Source organism: Lepidochelys kempii, chromosome 1 (genome assembly GCF_965140285.1).
Source record: "Lepidochelys kempii isolate rLepKem1 chromosome 1, rLepKem1.hap1, whole genome shotgun sequence".
NCBI classification, from domain to species: Eukaryota; Metazoa; Chordata; order Testudines; family Cheloniidae; genus Lepidochelys; species Lepidochelys kempii.
The window spans coordinates 28,324,942-28,341,371 of record NC_136380.1 but is presented as its reverse complement, the minus strand read 5'-3'; the positions used below and the strand labels follow the sequence as shown (position 1 = coordinate 28,341,371).

The 16,430-nt window shown below is 41.9% G+C and overlaps 1 protein-coding gene across 1 annotated transcript; it reads left to right on the top strand.

Annotated features, from left to right (window-relative positions):
- The first annotated feature begins 1,220 nt into the window (after positions 1-1,220).
- On the top strand, positions 1,221-8,093 carry VSTM5 (V-set and transmembrane domain containing 5). The gene is made up of 4 exons (XM_073329137.1): positions 1,221-1,533; positions 6,034-6,363; positions 6,455-6,592; positions 8,050-8,093. Exons 1-4 carry the CDS (start codon positions 1,221-1,223, stop codon positions 8,091-8,093), a joined length of 825 nt encoding a protein of 274 aa, XP_073185238.1.
- Positions 8,094-16,430: the final 8,337 nt, after the last annotated feature.

Genomic DNA, 16,430 nt, shown 5'->3' with positions numbered 1-16,430 from the left:
GGCAGAACTCTCTACAGTATCTAGACCAGTCTATACTATCGCCCCCAGGGTGACACGTCCCCAGGCTTGTTATCTGTGTTGGGAATTTGATTAATTATTCCCCCAATGACTTTAATTCCTTCAGGAAACCTGATAACTCCTCCACTGAGCCAGGGATATAGTCACTAGCTTGCCCATAATAATACATATAACAGTTATCAAGTTGATACACTAGTTTTTAAATATGCCATGTGTCCATAGCATCAGTCAGAGAGAGTTTTGCTGTTGACTTGGATGGGACCTTGTGTGGCTCATAAGGATTCGAATCTCAGCCACTGTGCTAGTCTATGATCTGTTCTCTAACAAAATAGCTAGTAAACTGTTTCAGAATGAGACAACCAAGAGGCACATGGTAGATAAAATGTGTAAGCAGAAACCCACATATGTGTAAGGTATGAGCTAAACACTGAAGGTGTTTGCCAGGAGAGTATATGTGAAAACCCCACCCACTGGCAGATATTCACCCATGCCTGCCAAAACAAACAGCCTTTTACATTATAGCGTTAGTTACATAGGTTTATAGCCACACCTAGTTTTTCCAGTTATAAGTGAGAACTGTTAAAGATGTCAAGGAACCAACACAGTAGATAATCAAGTTGACTCCGCACCTCTGATCCAGAAAATTCAGAGATTGTCATTCAGGCCTGGTCTACACTACAAAGTTAGGTCAATATAAGCTGCTTTGCATTGACCTAATTGTTCATGTGGCTACACTTAATTTGTCTCCTACCAGTGTAAGTACCCCATTACAGCGATGCAGTAACACAACCTCCCTGAGTGGTGTTGAGCCATGAGTGATGTACTGAGGTTGATGCAGTGAGAATGTAGACACTGCATTACTTATGTTGACCCTAACAGTCCTCTAGCAGCTGTCCCACAATGCCTGACGCTGACCACTCTGGTCACAATTGTGAACTCCATTGCCCAGGGGTCATGGAGACTGGAAACCCCCTCGCTCCCCGCTTTAAATCCCCACAAGTTTTTGCAATGCCTTTTCCTGATTGTCCAGCTTGGCGAGCACATCGAGCAGATCTCCTTTGTTACGTGCAACTGCCCAGTTGACCATGCCGGCTACACTCTCCAAATGTGCTCTAGCTTGGAGTAGATAGGAGATACTGGATCTCCTGCGCCTGTGGGGAGAAGCAGCTCCACAAGCACAGATATGGACAAGCTGTAGAAACATGGACATCTATGAGCAGATTGCGTGGGGGATGCAGAAGGGGTACAACAGGGACCAGCACTCGTGCTGCATGAAAGCAAAGGAACTGCATCAGGCGTATCAGAAGGCCAGGGAGGCCAACAGTCAATCTGGTACCAAGCCACAAACCTGCTGCTTTTACAAAGAGCTGCATGACAAACATAGGAGAGACCCCACTACCACCCCACAGACCACCACGGATACCTCCAAGGAGACTGAGCCACAGGCCCCCGGGGTGAACAGCAAGGATGAGGCGGAGGTAGAGGAGGCCTGGCTGATTGCATTGCTCCCAAGGGGTTGGAGTGATTCCCGGGATCTGTGTGTGTTGGGGCACTAGGGAGTGGGTGGTTCTGTGTGGGGTGTTGGGCAGTTGTGGTGGGGCTATAGGGGGGTGTTGGGCAGCGGTATTGGTGTGCAAGGCACTGTGCCTTTATGGTGGGGGAATTTGTGGGGGGGGGGTGCTGGGCATAACGGGTACGGGGGGCACTGGGCATAGGGATGTTGGTGAAGCTTCCTTGGTGATCCACCAGTTCTTGCATAGCCACAGAAAAGTAGCTCTTTCTGTTGTACTCTGTGACAAGGTAGTCTGGTACTAAAATAGGGACATATGTGGCATCTATTGCTCCCATGCAGTTCAGGAACCCCATTGCTGCAAATCCAACCACTCTGTCCTGCACAAAGCCGAGAGTCACAGTCCTGCATTGCAGCGGATGATTAATGGGTCCTGCACACTTGCATGACAACAGCACCCACAGTGGATTTTCTGACTTCAAAATGATTTTGCATTGACCAGTAGCAATCTGGCATTGCCAGTTTCCACAGCATGATCGCCACTCGCTTCTCCACTGTCTGTGCAGCTCTTATTTTGGTGTCCTTGTGCTGGACGGTTGGAATGAACCCAGCACCCAGATCCAGGAATGTAGCCTTGCACATCTGTAAGTTCTGCAGCCACTGTTCTTCATTCCACCCCTGCGTTATGATGGGATCCCACCAGTCACTCCTCATTTCTTGGGCCCAGAAGTGGCACTCCACTGTCTGCAGCTGCTCTGTGAACACTACCAACAACCTTGAATTGGTTCTTGCTCTGTCTTAGAGCAATCCGTCCTCCAAGAAATTGTCATGTTCCACACTGATTCCGGTCTTCTTATGGCTCTGCAAATACTGGTGGATTGTGCATCCTGTGCTTTCAATGCTTATGACAATAGTACAGAACTGCACAGGCTCCATGCTTCAGTCAGAGATGGCAGAAACAAAGAGGGCTCTGCAGGTTCCTGAGATTTTTTAAAAAGCACAAAAATTACAGATATAGATGACACTATGGGCTGGAGACAGTTGCACATTGAGAAGTTGGCCCTTTGCGCCCAGTTACCCTTGAGCTACTCTTTCTGCTCCACCAAGCATTGCCAAATTCCCCAAAAGACAGTGAGCTGGATGATTGCAGGTTGCACACCAGGATACCTAACCATGGTCCTCTGACACAAGCACTCCTGGGGACTACACACAGCGCCACCACAAGTATGCATGCACACAAGCAATATACGACCTGCGGCGGCTTTATGCTGATATAACTTTAAGATTAAACTCGATAAGTTTATGGAGGAGATGGTATGATGGGATAACATGGTTTTGGTAATTAAATATTCATGGTAAATAGGCCCAATGGCCTGTGATGGGTTTTTAGATGAGGTAAGATCCAAGTTACCCGGGAAAGAATTTTCTGTAGTATCTGGCTGATGAATCTTGCCCATATGCTCAGGGTTTAGCTGATCGCCATATTTGGGGTCGGGAAGGAATTTTCCTCCAGGGCAGATTGGAAGAGGCCCTGGAGGTTTTTCGCCTTCCTCTGTAGCATGGGGCACGGGTCACTTGCTGGAGGATTCTCTGCTCCTTGAGGTCTTCAAACTACAATTTGAGGACTTCAATAGCACAGAGATAGGTGTGAGGTCTTTTTTAGGAGTGGTGGGTGAAATTCTGTGGCCTGCATTGTGCAGGAGGTCAGACTAGATGATCATAATGGTCCCTTCTGACCTAAATATCTATGAATCTATGAATCTATAAGTTGCATCGACCAAAGTTTGTAGTGTAGACGTGGCCTCAGTCCTTTTCAAACAAATGGGAATCGAGACTGAAGTGCTGGAAAATGCAGCCTAAGACTACCAAGCAGATCATAATTACAGAGCTGATCCCCAAAGATGAGAATATTCTCACGAGTAAGTGATACTCACTGGCAAGTAAGGGCTGCACAATCAGACTCTTAGCGGGCTCCAGACAATATATACGTTTTAAACACCAGAGAGAAACTCCTATTGTCCGAGGCCTTTGGGTGGAAAGTTTTAAAAGTGCTGGTTACAGCAATCGAAGGTCATTGTTACTGGATGTAGAAAATAGAGAGGGAACCAAACTATTACAGTAGGTGACCTAGACCCATCCTTGGCCAGTGCAGGATTGTTCCCTAGAATAGTACAATTACTTGTGCACTGTCCCATTTTGGTTTAAATGCCCTCCAGTCCTCTGACCATTTTTGTTGCTTTTCTCTGAATTCTCTCCAGTTAGTCAATAATAAGGCGCCCGCTACCCTCTCTGTAATATGATACCTTTGTCTCTGCTGCCCAAAATTGCATTGGCCTTTTGTTGCTTGCTATATCACATTACAATCACACAGTATCAGCCCAAAGTCATTGTTAGGCAGTGCTGTCTTCAGGTTTCTCCATTCAATTGAATGTCTGCTTTTTGGATTATTTCTCTCCTCCCCTACCCCTGATCTCTCAGCTTCCTTCCTCCCCTTCCCCCCCAAATCCACAGTATCCAGATCCCATAGCCAAAGCCACAACACCCATATTTATGTGATAAGTGGACGATGACCTGAAATGGGATTCACTGTTGTGTGGTGCAATTTGTAAACAGTAGGAAAATCCACAGGTGGTTTTCTTTGATAGAAGAATTTTCCCTAACTGTTGCTGAGGATGGATTTTAACTTCAGTTCCATTGGCAGGTAGCCGTTGCTTTTTCTATAATCAAATTGGTCTGCTAAATCTCTTCTAAATCATTTTAAAATTGTAGCAGTATAGCACATAAGCATGTATATCTCTTTGCCAAACTCCAGAAGAAGGAAATTCGAGCTGTAAAGGGAAGGAGACAATGTGTTTGCTGATTGTTTTTCTCTGGCAATTGGGAGAGAGAAGAGGAGAAATTGAAATTCACCTGAAATGTCTGCTTTTAAACTTAATCAGTTGCGTGAGCATCTGATTTTTAAGAGGAAGCTGCATCTCTGCTGTATCAACCAGGCAAGGTACTAACAAGCTTCAACAGGATTTTATTTTCAAAGTGGAAACCTCTTTACCAAGCTGCTGCTGCACCCTCTGTTCTCTCTCCCAACCCCTCAGCTCCTCCTCCTCCTTCCTGTTTCCTGTCCTTTCAGACTCCCAGCAGCCAGTGCTCCCAATTCTAATAATTACAAGCAACTTCTAAACACCACAATCTCCCCACAACAGCACCCATCCCTAATCCAAGGAAAAAGTGAAGCTTTTTGTTTGTGTAATTGTTTTCTCTTAGTCCTCAGGAGAAGCAGAGCCATCTAGCTATTGCACATTGAAAAGTCTATAGATTCATAGTTCCCAAACTGTGGTTAGCAAAGAACTTAGTGACGTTGCAAAAAAGAGCTGGCTGGTCACCTGGTGATGCCTCATCTTCCTCATTTCCAGCTGCTAAACTGTATTAAAAGAAGTTTAAAATACATGAACCTAAGATTACTTTTGCATGTCTGCATTTTCTCTAGTTGCCACTGGGATGTGATTGTCATCACGGACGTAATGAGAGGTCATACATGAAACAATCTGTGTATTAAGGTGTGGTGCACGCTCTGAAAAGCCTGAAAACTCCTGATTCTGTGTTTATGGAGAGGAAGGGTGGTTCAGGGTTAGAGTGCTAGACTCCTCCCTGGGGGAGGTTTAGATTGGATATTAGGAAAAACTTTTTCACTAAGAGGGTGGTGAAACACTGGAATGCGTTACCTAGGGAGGTGGTAGAATCTCCTTCCTTAGAGGTTTTTAAGGTAAGGCTTGACAAAGCCCTGGCTGGGATGATTTAACTGGGAATTGGTCCTGCTTCGAGGAGGGGGTTGGACTAGATGACCTTCTGGGGTCCCTTCCAACCCTGATATTCTATGATTCTATGATATTCTATGACTTGGGACAATCAAGTTCAGTTTCTTCCTTTACCGCAGACTTCCTTTGTGACCTTGGGTTAGTCACTTAGTCTTTCAGTTCCCTCTCTGTAAAGTGGAATTATTACACTTACGTACCTCAAAGGGATGTTGTGAGGATAAATACATGAAAAAATTGTGAGACAGTCTGATACTACCGTGATGGGACCACGTAAGTTCCTAAGATAGATAAACTGAAAACAAACCAGGAAGCAAAAATAACAGTTTCTTAAAGTAAATAGTGATTTTGGCTTCCTAACTTGAGACACCTTAAAGGGGCCCAGTTTTCAGAGAATGCTGAGCATCCACCCTTAGGCACCATCAAGGTGTCTCCAGTTGGGCACCCAAAGACTGAGGTACATAATAAAATCACTAGTCACTTAGGAAAATCTGTACCTCTCTTCCCTCTACCTTAAAGGAGGAATGCTACAGTATTGTTTAAGCCTGGCATTAGTCTGAAATCTGATCTGTTCCTGACCATTAGCCACTGTCATGCTGATCACTCTAATATAATGTATGAACTGCCCTCACTATAAGTCATGCTTGCTGTAGTACTGCATCAGCACTCACTGCCCAACCCTCCCTTGTTTTTCAGCCCAAGGAGGAGTATCTTTACTAGTCCCGCAACCCAACATAAACGCCACTGTGGCACAAAATATTCTCCTCTCTGTTGAATATTCTTGCAAAGGCATAGTCTCCATTGAGTGGAAGCATGTGTCGAGTTGGGGCACCAACAAAATTGTGGAGTGGAAACCGGGGAGTTATACTAACATATCCAAAAGTTACAAGGACCGAGTGAATACTTATGAAAATGGCTCTATACAGCTTCTGAATGTAGGCGTGAGAGATGCTGGCTATTATGTTGTCACCATAACAGAAGAGTTGGGAACCAACATCTACGGCACCATCGTATTAACTGTCTATGGTATGAACTAATCAATAGTTCTTTTATTCTACCATTTAAATATATATGTGCTCATGACCAACTTCATAATGTTATGTTTTTCCCCCCTTAGAGATTATCTATGAAGATTTACATTTTGTAGCTGTCTTCTTTGCATTTCTCACTGCTGTGTCTGCAGTTTTAGTCTGCTGCATGTGGTTCTGTAATAAATCTGTGCATCTATTCCAGAATAAGAGAGACAAGTTTAAAGGTAATTTTCTGAGTGTGGACATCATCATGTAATGAGATTTCCATGCCTAAATTATGAACATTTGTTCACTTGTGATTTGGTCCTGGGAGGTGCTGAGCATCGATACCTCCCACTGACTTCAATGAGAGTTACTGATCCTCAAGATCAAGCCTCTAATGTAGGCCAGTGAAGACTGCTCGCTATTGTTAAAAGTCCTACTTATAATTAGACTTTTTTTTAAAAAAAACACTAGGAAATGTACTGTCAGAAACAACTCTGAATTGCAACGCTTCAGGCAACTTTTGTACTGGCTGAGTAACAAGCCAAGATGATACCAGATTATGCTACAGAGAATATGCTTCCTTCTGTACCCAGGTCCTACCCAACGCTTCACTAGTTTGAGGCCCTCAACCATCTTTCTTCTCAGTGCAGACCTTCCAGTGGCTTTTTCCTGTTGGTAAAAAGTCGGTATTTTTGCCTATCTGGGTACAATTTAAATTTTTTAATTGTGACCAAGCTGGAAAAATAGACCTTTTACCACACAAATAAAGAAAGTTTAAGTTCTGAGGCAGTGTGGTCCAAATCATCTTTTTTTTTAACTCTGCTAAAGTCAGTGAGTTATAGAAGGGATAAATTTGGTCCAGTAGGTCTCTTTCATCTCTTACTTCTATGCTTGTAAGACCCCAAAAGGTTTTCATACATACACAACGTATTTCTGCAACTGCTGTTGCAGCTGAAAACTCTTTCATTATGTGCACTAAATATACATTGCCATGGTTTACCTAAGCTGAACATTTACTCAGCCTCTTAGGGGACGGCCATTTTGTACAACATACTCCCCTGTGGGCACAGATGCAGAAAATAGGATATTTGACTCAACAGCAAACAAAATTTGTTGTATCAGACCAACCCAATGATCCATCAGCTTCAGGACCTCACCCAGGGGAATGGTCTAAATAGAGCTCAGTTCTGAGATTCCACCCCTTCCCCCATCTTCCATCAAGGAATTTGCAATCTAATGCTATTTTTGCTGTGAGTCCTGATTTAAGGAGTTTGTTCAGAGAAGGTCCACCTGCTCTGAAACCAGCCAGTGCAGGCATTCTGCCAGAGCCAGAGCTTTGTAAACATCAGAGTAAAGTGCAACCCTTATCTGGCTGGCCAAATTTGGGGATGACAGTGTATAGTCAGCCACAACAGGTTATGGTATCTTAGTGGTCTTCTCTTTGAAGAAACCAGTATCGTTTATGTTTTTAAACATGGTGAGGGGCAGTGTATGTGGTTAACTGAAATATTTTTAAATACCTTTACTAAATTTAAAAAATAATATACAATCCCAGAGTAATCATGTCTGAGCAAGTTTGTACTAATGACAAAAGGTTCAGAGCAGCTCTGATATTAACATTAGGTGGATTGTTAATTTTGGAATGTTGGTCTTCTAATTGATTTTCAGATCAATACATTTCTTTTTTTATTTGCAGAAAGAACAGCTGAAGAGATTGAACTGCAAACCATTGAGTGTTAGCCAAGAACATTTCATAACAAATAACATTTCTACCTCAAGAAAAAATAATGGTAAAGGAAAGGGGGGGAACCCACAAAAGGTAAAGTTTTTATACAATCGTTTTTTAATATGACTGATATAGAAACTTCCTGACTTGGAAATAAGACGAACGTCAATTGGAGATGGAATCAGAGCTGTATGTATGGAGCCTCTTGCAACTGTGAAGATTTCAGTTCTACCATTTACACTGGACAAGGTCAAAGTGAACAGACTGCTTTCTTTGTTGAGCTTGGGCACTATTTATGGTCTATATAATAAGATCTATAGCCTGTATCTCTCTCAAAAAAACAAACCGATCATACTACATTGGCTACGTAATACTGGGAAATATAAAAAGGACTTGGTTAGGGTCTTAACAGACATTTGTTGTGCTAATAAGCATCCCAGCTAATGCAAGTTTCCCATCACAAATAGGCAGCAGACTAGACCTCAACATTCTTTCACATGTTGTAATTATGCATTAATGTATTAAATTATTAATTTAAAAAAATTAAGGACAGTATACTGTATACTACATATTATGCTGCTATCTTCAGGCAAAAAGAATTCGCTGAAGCCTCTGAAGACTATTATAATTCATCATGAGACAAAAGTGAATTTGAGCCAATGACCCCATGGTTGAAGTTCCATCACTCAGTCTCTTTATGATTGTTTACATTGCAAACACCTAGAAGATAATAAGTTGATAAATAACAGTCAGCATGGATTTGTCAAGAACAAATTGTGTCATACCAACCTGATAGCTTTCTTTGCCAGGGTAACAAGCCTTATAGATAGGGAGGAAGTGGTAGATGTGGTATATCTTGACTTTAGTAAGACTTTTGATACTGTCTTGCATGACCTTCTCATAAACAAACTAGGGAAATACAACCTAGATGGAGCTACTAGAAGATGGGTGCATAACTCATTGGAAAATCGTTGCCAGAGAATAGTTATCAGTGGTTCACAGTCATGCTGGAAGGGCATAATGAGTGGGGTCCCGGAGGGGTCGGTTCTGGGTCCTGTTCTGTTCAATGTCTTCATCAGTGATTTAGATAATGGCACAGAGAGTTTGCGGATGATACCAAGCTGGGAGGGGTTGCAGGTGCTTTGGAGGATAGGATTAAAATTCAAAATGAACTGGAGAAATGGTCTGAAGCAAATAGGATGAAATTCAATAAGGACAAACACTAAGTACACCAATTAGGAAGGAACAATCAGTTGCATACATACAAAATGGGAAATGACTGCCTAGAAAGGAGTTCTGCAGAAAGGGATCTGGGGTCATGGTGGATCACAAGCTAAATATGAGTCAACAGTGTAACACTGCTGAAAAAAAGCAAACATCATTCTGGGATGTATTAGCAGGAGTATTGTAAAAAAGACAAGAGAAGTAATTGTTTTGCTGTACACCGCGCTGATTAGGCCTCAACTGGAGTATTGTGTCCAGTTCTGGGTGTCACATTTCAGGAAAGATGTGGACAAATTGGAGAACGTCCAGAGAAGAGCAACAAAAATTATTAAAGGTTTAGAAAACATGATCCATGAGGGAAGATTGAAAAAATTGGGTTTGTTTAGTCTGGAGAAGAGAAGACTGAGAGGGGACATGATAACAGTTTTCAAGCACATAAAAGGTTGTTACAAGGAGGAGGGAGAAAAATTGTTGTTAACCTCTGAGAATCGGACAAGAAGCAATGGACTTAAATTGCATCAAGGGCAGTTTAGGTTGGACATTAGGAAAAACTTCCTAAATGTCAGAGTGGTTAAGCACTGGAATAAATTGCCTAGGGAGGTTGTGGAATCTCCATTACTGGGGATTTTTAAGAGCAGATTGGACAAACACCTGTCAGGGATGGTCTAGATAATACTTCGTCCTGCCTTCAGTGCAGGGGACTGGACTAGATGACCTCTCGAGGTCCCTTCCAGTTCTGTGATTCTATGATTGTTCCATGATCTCAATGCACACTTAACAATCTTATGGAAAGTTCTTAAACAATGAACAATGCAAATGTACAGAAGGTGACACCGTCAATAGACTATGATTAGAACAGTCAGAAAATTTCTGGTGGGGTCAAAAAGTGACATGGAGCTTAATCCAGAGTGGTACAAAGTGCCATGGATTCCACAAACTCAGGCCAGGGAACGATTGAGTCTATCTTGTATGGGAGAGCTGCTTAACAAGGTGGTGGTGTTTTTTCAGAATTTACGTTTTAAATTACAGCAAAGCGTCCTTTGCTTTTATTTTTTGTAAGCAAATATTAAATGAACTAACAAATACTGGACTGTATTTGTGTGCTGCACTTAAGGTTATTATATAGGTCTTCTGGGTGGAATAATACTGGCTCTTTGAAACAGAAAGCACTAAAAGTTTGTTTACTTAAGTTTAAAAGCATTAAAATCTAAATTACAGTACTGTATCTTGTTTTTGTAAGAAGAGAGGAATACTACATTATGAAATAAACCTTGAAAATGTTGAGACACACTAGATCAGTCTGTATCTGAACTGATATCTATAATCTTAAATACTTATATGGTCCTTATTATCATAGTATCTAAGTTCCTCATGCTCTTTAATGTATTTATCCACACAACACTTCTGGGAGGTTGGGAAGTGCTATTATTGCCATTTTACAAATTGAAATCGATGGAAGTGAGGCACTTTTGAAAATCCCAGTAGGCACCTATCTGCTTCTTAAAGCATCTAAATACCTTTACAAAGCTGGCCTTAAGTAACTTGCCCAAGGTCACATAAGAGGGTTGTGATAGAATAGGGACTTGAACCCAGGTCTTTCACATGCTGGACTAGTGTCCTAACCACTAGAAAAAAACTTCCTTTCATGTAAGATTTTATCATTGTAATAAAACATCACAAAAAGAATGTCATAAGTTTCAGGGGAGTTGCTGTGGTCTGCAGAGATGGTACCTGAAACACATGAAAGAATGCATTCAAAACTGTAACCTGCTAAGCAACTTGGAAAGAAAAACAAACATGTAACATCATGCAGTCCTGCCACCACACAGCGTAAGGACAGATCTGGAATCAGGCAGACCTACAAGCAACACCCAAGTGTACAGGAAGTGTTGTTAAGGATTCAGGAAGTGGGATTTTTCCCCATTGGTTTTGAATCAACATGCCAGCATGGAGCAGGGAGGAGGATTATGCTACTTGAGTTGCCAACTTTCAGATGAAACATAAACTTTAAGTTTACCCAAGTGCAGTCACGAAAAATCCCATGGCGTTTTCTGTAAAGCGGAGGGGTGGACACAGACACAGGAGGAAGCCTTACTGTTCTAGCCAGATTCTAATTCAGGTTATTACGTTTTGCCTGCTCCCTGAAGTTTCTGCTGGACTCTTAGTATCCATCACTTACTATTGTGCTGCACTGTGTTTCACTAATGGATAATGTGATTCCAAATCTTCCTGACAGCAGCACGGACACACCTTAATATCGGTAAAGCAAGACTCTCACTGCTGAAGCCTTCAGGATTTGTTACTTTTAAAATCCATTTCACAAATATATGTGCCTAATTTATAGGTGAAAATCACAGAAGCAATAAGATACAAAATTTACTTGAATGATAAAATTGCGCTACATTTTTATGTTGTGGACATTCCTACTGCCCCTTCTCTTAAAGCTAAGTAGAGCAGACCAAACCAGGAATAACTAGAAAATAGACTACAAATTTTGGCCTGCAAGAAAGTATCTGAGCCATAAAAGAAAAACACACAAATAAGCTTTATAAAAGATTTAACTACCAGTGTCTTTCAGGCTATATTGTATTAATTTCCTCACTGGCACCCACTGAGTACATATCATATTCAGGGGGCATCATAGGGATTCCTTTTTTCCCTCATATCTGCTACAATAGACTGCAAGGATGTGGACAAGTCTTTATTACTTCAGAGATGTAGTGCCTAGAGCTTCATCCCCTGAAAAAAGAGAAGTGTATCTGAAATTTATTCTTGCAGAAAGTACACCATACATTGGGAAAATCTTTGACTATGAGAAAAAACAACATATGGCACAAAGAGGACTTGAGTTTTGGTCTGTTTGTATAGCATCCTTCCTCACAAAGTGCTTTACAGTGACCATGTACACATACAGCATAATACTGATAACGTTACAGAACAGTCTGCAGTTTTTGTTGTGTGAACATTTTGGTTGCTTTTGTGGCTTTATCCTTAAAGATTTAAGCCTTAAATGTGAAGTTTATCACTAAGACAATCCAAGTGCATATAGTACTGATGTTGGACATCAGCGAACAAAACAGAATAAGAGAAATAGGAAATACCAAAATGTCATCTCATTGACTGATATTTGCCCCCTTAACAATTACAGGGACTACTCAGCAAATGCATATATGTACAGTAATGCACTAAGAAAGGCTATTTGCAGCTATACCTTTGAGTTACAATACTAAAAATGCTATGATGAAGTATTAAAAAGGGACAATTTGAAGATTTAAAATGCATTATAACAGCATGAAAACTTTTCACAATTTTGCATTTCTTTCATTTTGGTTAATGAAATATTGATTTAGTGTCTCTCCCCTCGACTATTCAATTTTGCTTATAGGTGCTGTCACCCACTTCCAGATTCTAGTGCACTAGCTGAATACTGTAATGGGTGGGTTCTAAACAGCCCAGGAATATTTAAAGCAGGGGTTCTCAAAGGGGGAGGGTTGCGAACTGTCAGCCTCCACCCCAAGCCCCGCTTTGCCTCCAGCATTTATAATGGTGTTAAATATGTAAACAAGTGTTTTTAATTTATAAGGTGGGGGGGGGTCGCACACAGAAACTTGCTATGTGGAAGGGGTCACCAGTACAAAAGTTTGAGAGCCACTGATTTAAAGAGTAGCTGCAGTAGTTTATAAAAATAGTAGCATTTTTACCGTATATCTTACAAGAATCCTACATTTTAATCCAAATTTAACCTGTCGGTCTCCCTTTATGGAGAGACCCATTTATGAAATAAAAGAGTTTCTCTGCGTGTACCATCATTGCCAGTAAGGTTGGGCAAAGCTAAACGACGCCGGAATTATGTCTCAGGTGCTAATGGTGGGATAATTAAGATATTTATAGTTTTATGGTTAAATAGTTGGGGGGTTCAGTAGTTGAAAGGTGTGATATATACAAATGTAGCTACCACAGCACACTAATTGCAAGATTTCTGCTTGGAACATTTCAACGTATCTGGGGGATTAAGAAACCTTCCATTAAAACATCCACTTCTATTAGATGGCTTTGAAAAGCTTAACCTTAGAAATGAAGGAGACACTACCAAAATTTTCAGATTTAGGTGTCTGAAATTAGGTACTTAGCACTTGTGAAAATAAGGCTCCTTGGAACTCCCATTGACAGCTGTAGAAATTCAGCACTTTTGAGACAGGCTCTTATTAAGGTGTCTAACTAAAGGTTTAGGAACCTAACTTTCGACATCCTGTCTTGGGGCTCACTCAATCCTAGGGTGCCACCTCCTGGCTGCTCTAGAGATTAGCTCCTTCGCCAGGCGCTGTGCACTCTTCGGGTGGTGTCTCTACCCATTGTCCTCTCTCACGCTGCAGCCCTTATTGCTCCAGGAGCTGCAGCTTCCTCTTGTTGACTTGGACCTCCAGCCAGGTCTCTGTGGTCCTCCCCTTCTGTGGTATCAGAGTCTCTTGGGGCAAACTATCCCAGGCTTTCTGCTCTCCACTGCTGGTCTGTGACACTTCCCAAGGAGCTGGTAGAGTAACCTGGGCTTGCCCTCTACTCCAGGTTCCAATGCAGGGACGCTCTGATCAGCAGCCAAGGTCTGCACTATCCTAAATCTTGTTGCTTTTCCCATGAGCCTTTCTGACCACCCTGCACCGCTCTGCATAAACTCCCTCCTCCCAGGGAATAATTGTCGACTACATACCATAATCCTAAACCCACCTCCCTTCACCCAGAGGCCTGCAGGGAAGTAGTCTGCAGTCAGTCCCTTTCTGCTCTCAGCTCCTGTTCCCATCCGAGCCTCATAGAATATCAGGAATATCAGGGTTGGAAGGGACCTCAGGAGGTCATCTAGTCCAACCCCCTGCTCAAAGCAGGACTGATCCCCAATTAAATCATCCCAGCCAGGGCTTTGTCAAGCCTGACCTTAAAAACTTCTAAGGAAGGAGATTCCGCCACCTCCCTAGGTAACGCATTCCAGTGTTTCACCACCCTCCTAGTGAAAAAGTTTTTCCTAATATCCAACCTAAATCTCCCGCACTGCAACTTGAGACCACTACTCCTTGTTCTGTCATCAGCTACCACTGAGAACAGTCTAGAGCCATCCTCTTTGGAACCCCCTTTCAGGTAGTTGAAAGCAGCTATCAAATCCCCCCTCATTCTTCTCTTCCGTAGACTAAACATCCCCAGTTCCCTCAGCCTCTCCTCATAAGTCATGTGTTCCAGTCCCCTAATAATTTTTGTTGATCCTCCTTTGCTGTTCCAGAAACACTGCAGTGACTGACTATAGGTTTTACTGTTTAAGTTACTGCACACTGGCTCCTCCTCCAGGTGCAGCCTGGCGGTTAATTGGCCCACCTAGCCACCTTAACCCTTTCAGGCCTCAGATGGGGTGGACACCTCATTACAAATGCAAATCTCAACATCTTGGCCAATTTTTTAAGTACAAGTCCTTTGTGCAGTGCCTACAAAAACGTGTTTCCCTTGCATTTACTTTCCTTTTCAAAGTGACAAAAGTAGCAACCAGCAAAATTAGTTTAAAAAAAAGTAGCCCCTCTGTGACCTCAATCTGACATCAGGGAATGCTTGTTCATTATTTCTGGGTGCAGTGGTATCCCTAATGTGAATTTACATTCCAAAGGAAGTCCTGTGATTTTCAGCCTACCTCACAATCTCACATTTTCTTGTATTGAACTAGAGAAGCACGGGGTAGTAGTGTGAGCACAGGAATGGGAGCTGGGAACAACCTCATTCTAAATCATGTCTCTGAGGCAAAGGTCTCAGAAGTTTGTTCAGCAGACACAATATCTCCTTCTCTACCTGGAATCTGACTATGACCAGTGTTTGTAAAGCCTTTGCAAGAGGGGGGGAAAAGTATCTTTAGTGTTATGTTATGGAGAAGTCATATGTATCCTCCAGTAAGGTTTCTATCACCTGTAAACTATTTTCAATTGATATTTTTTCATTTCCTCCCTTGAAATGTCCCTTCAATAAGAAGCTAAAAGGAAAAGTTTTCATTTTCATAAATCAATCAGTTATGATACAAACTAGTGCTTCAATGTGTTGAAAAAAAGCCATGTTCCATATTTGTGATTAATATTGTAATTAAAATAACTGGCTTGGAAACACACAGAAAAACCAATTTGCAGAATGTATTGTCTAATATATAGTTGCTATAGTTAGTCTCTATCACCAGGGGAAGATAGCTGAAATAGTCACTATTACCACAGAAGTAACATGGTTCAATCAATCCACACATTTTATCTGTGATTTATAAGATGTACTAACTGACCTCAGTGTACAGTATGCACATAATTCTAGAACTTACAGATGCCGAAACAAACCACTAGCAATTCAACTTCAGGCAAGAGAGAGACGCTTTGCACAATAACCTAAAGATAAACTAATGAGAGGTGTCAATCTCAACCACAAATGGTTCCCCCATTCTTTCCTGTTTTGGGTACCACTAAAACAAATCACCCAAAAAAGTTATTGTGTGAGTGAACATTGAGGTCACCCAAAGTAGACAAGAACAGTGTTAGCTTGCAAGCACAATTACTACAAGAAGTGTTCATCACAACAGTTCCAGTCTTCAACCTAGTCTGGGATTTGCAAACATGGGGTCCATACAAAACAAATTCAGTTTAGGAGAGGGGACTTCTTGCATCTTCCTTCAGATGCAAACACAGAAAGACCCTCCCTTTTGCCCTCTTTTGGGTGCTACAGAAAAACACTTCTGGAGAAAGCCAAAATCTGAATCACACCCAGGTAGGTCCATTCCAGGTCAGTGACCTCCATCCATGATTACTGGTGATAGAAAATTTGTCAACAAACAGGCATCGAAGAGCATTCCCACAGATACAGTCCCACATATACTTGCCCATACCTTCAGGGTGAACAAACTTCTTTTCCCTTAAAAGAATAGGAGAAAGAACGTCCAGAGGCCACACCAAAGTAGGGTCCCACGGAGACACTCCAATTTAAGGGCTCATGTCAGAGGCTCACTCCAAAAGGAGGACATGAATTATGAATCTTATGAGGCTTTAATAATTCATTATGGGCTCTGCTGTTCCCTTCATTGTCTATTTCTATCCAAATAATCCACTAGCAGTTAAAAGAGCAAGCCA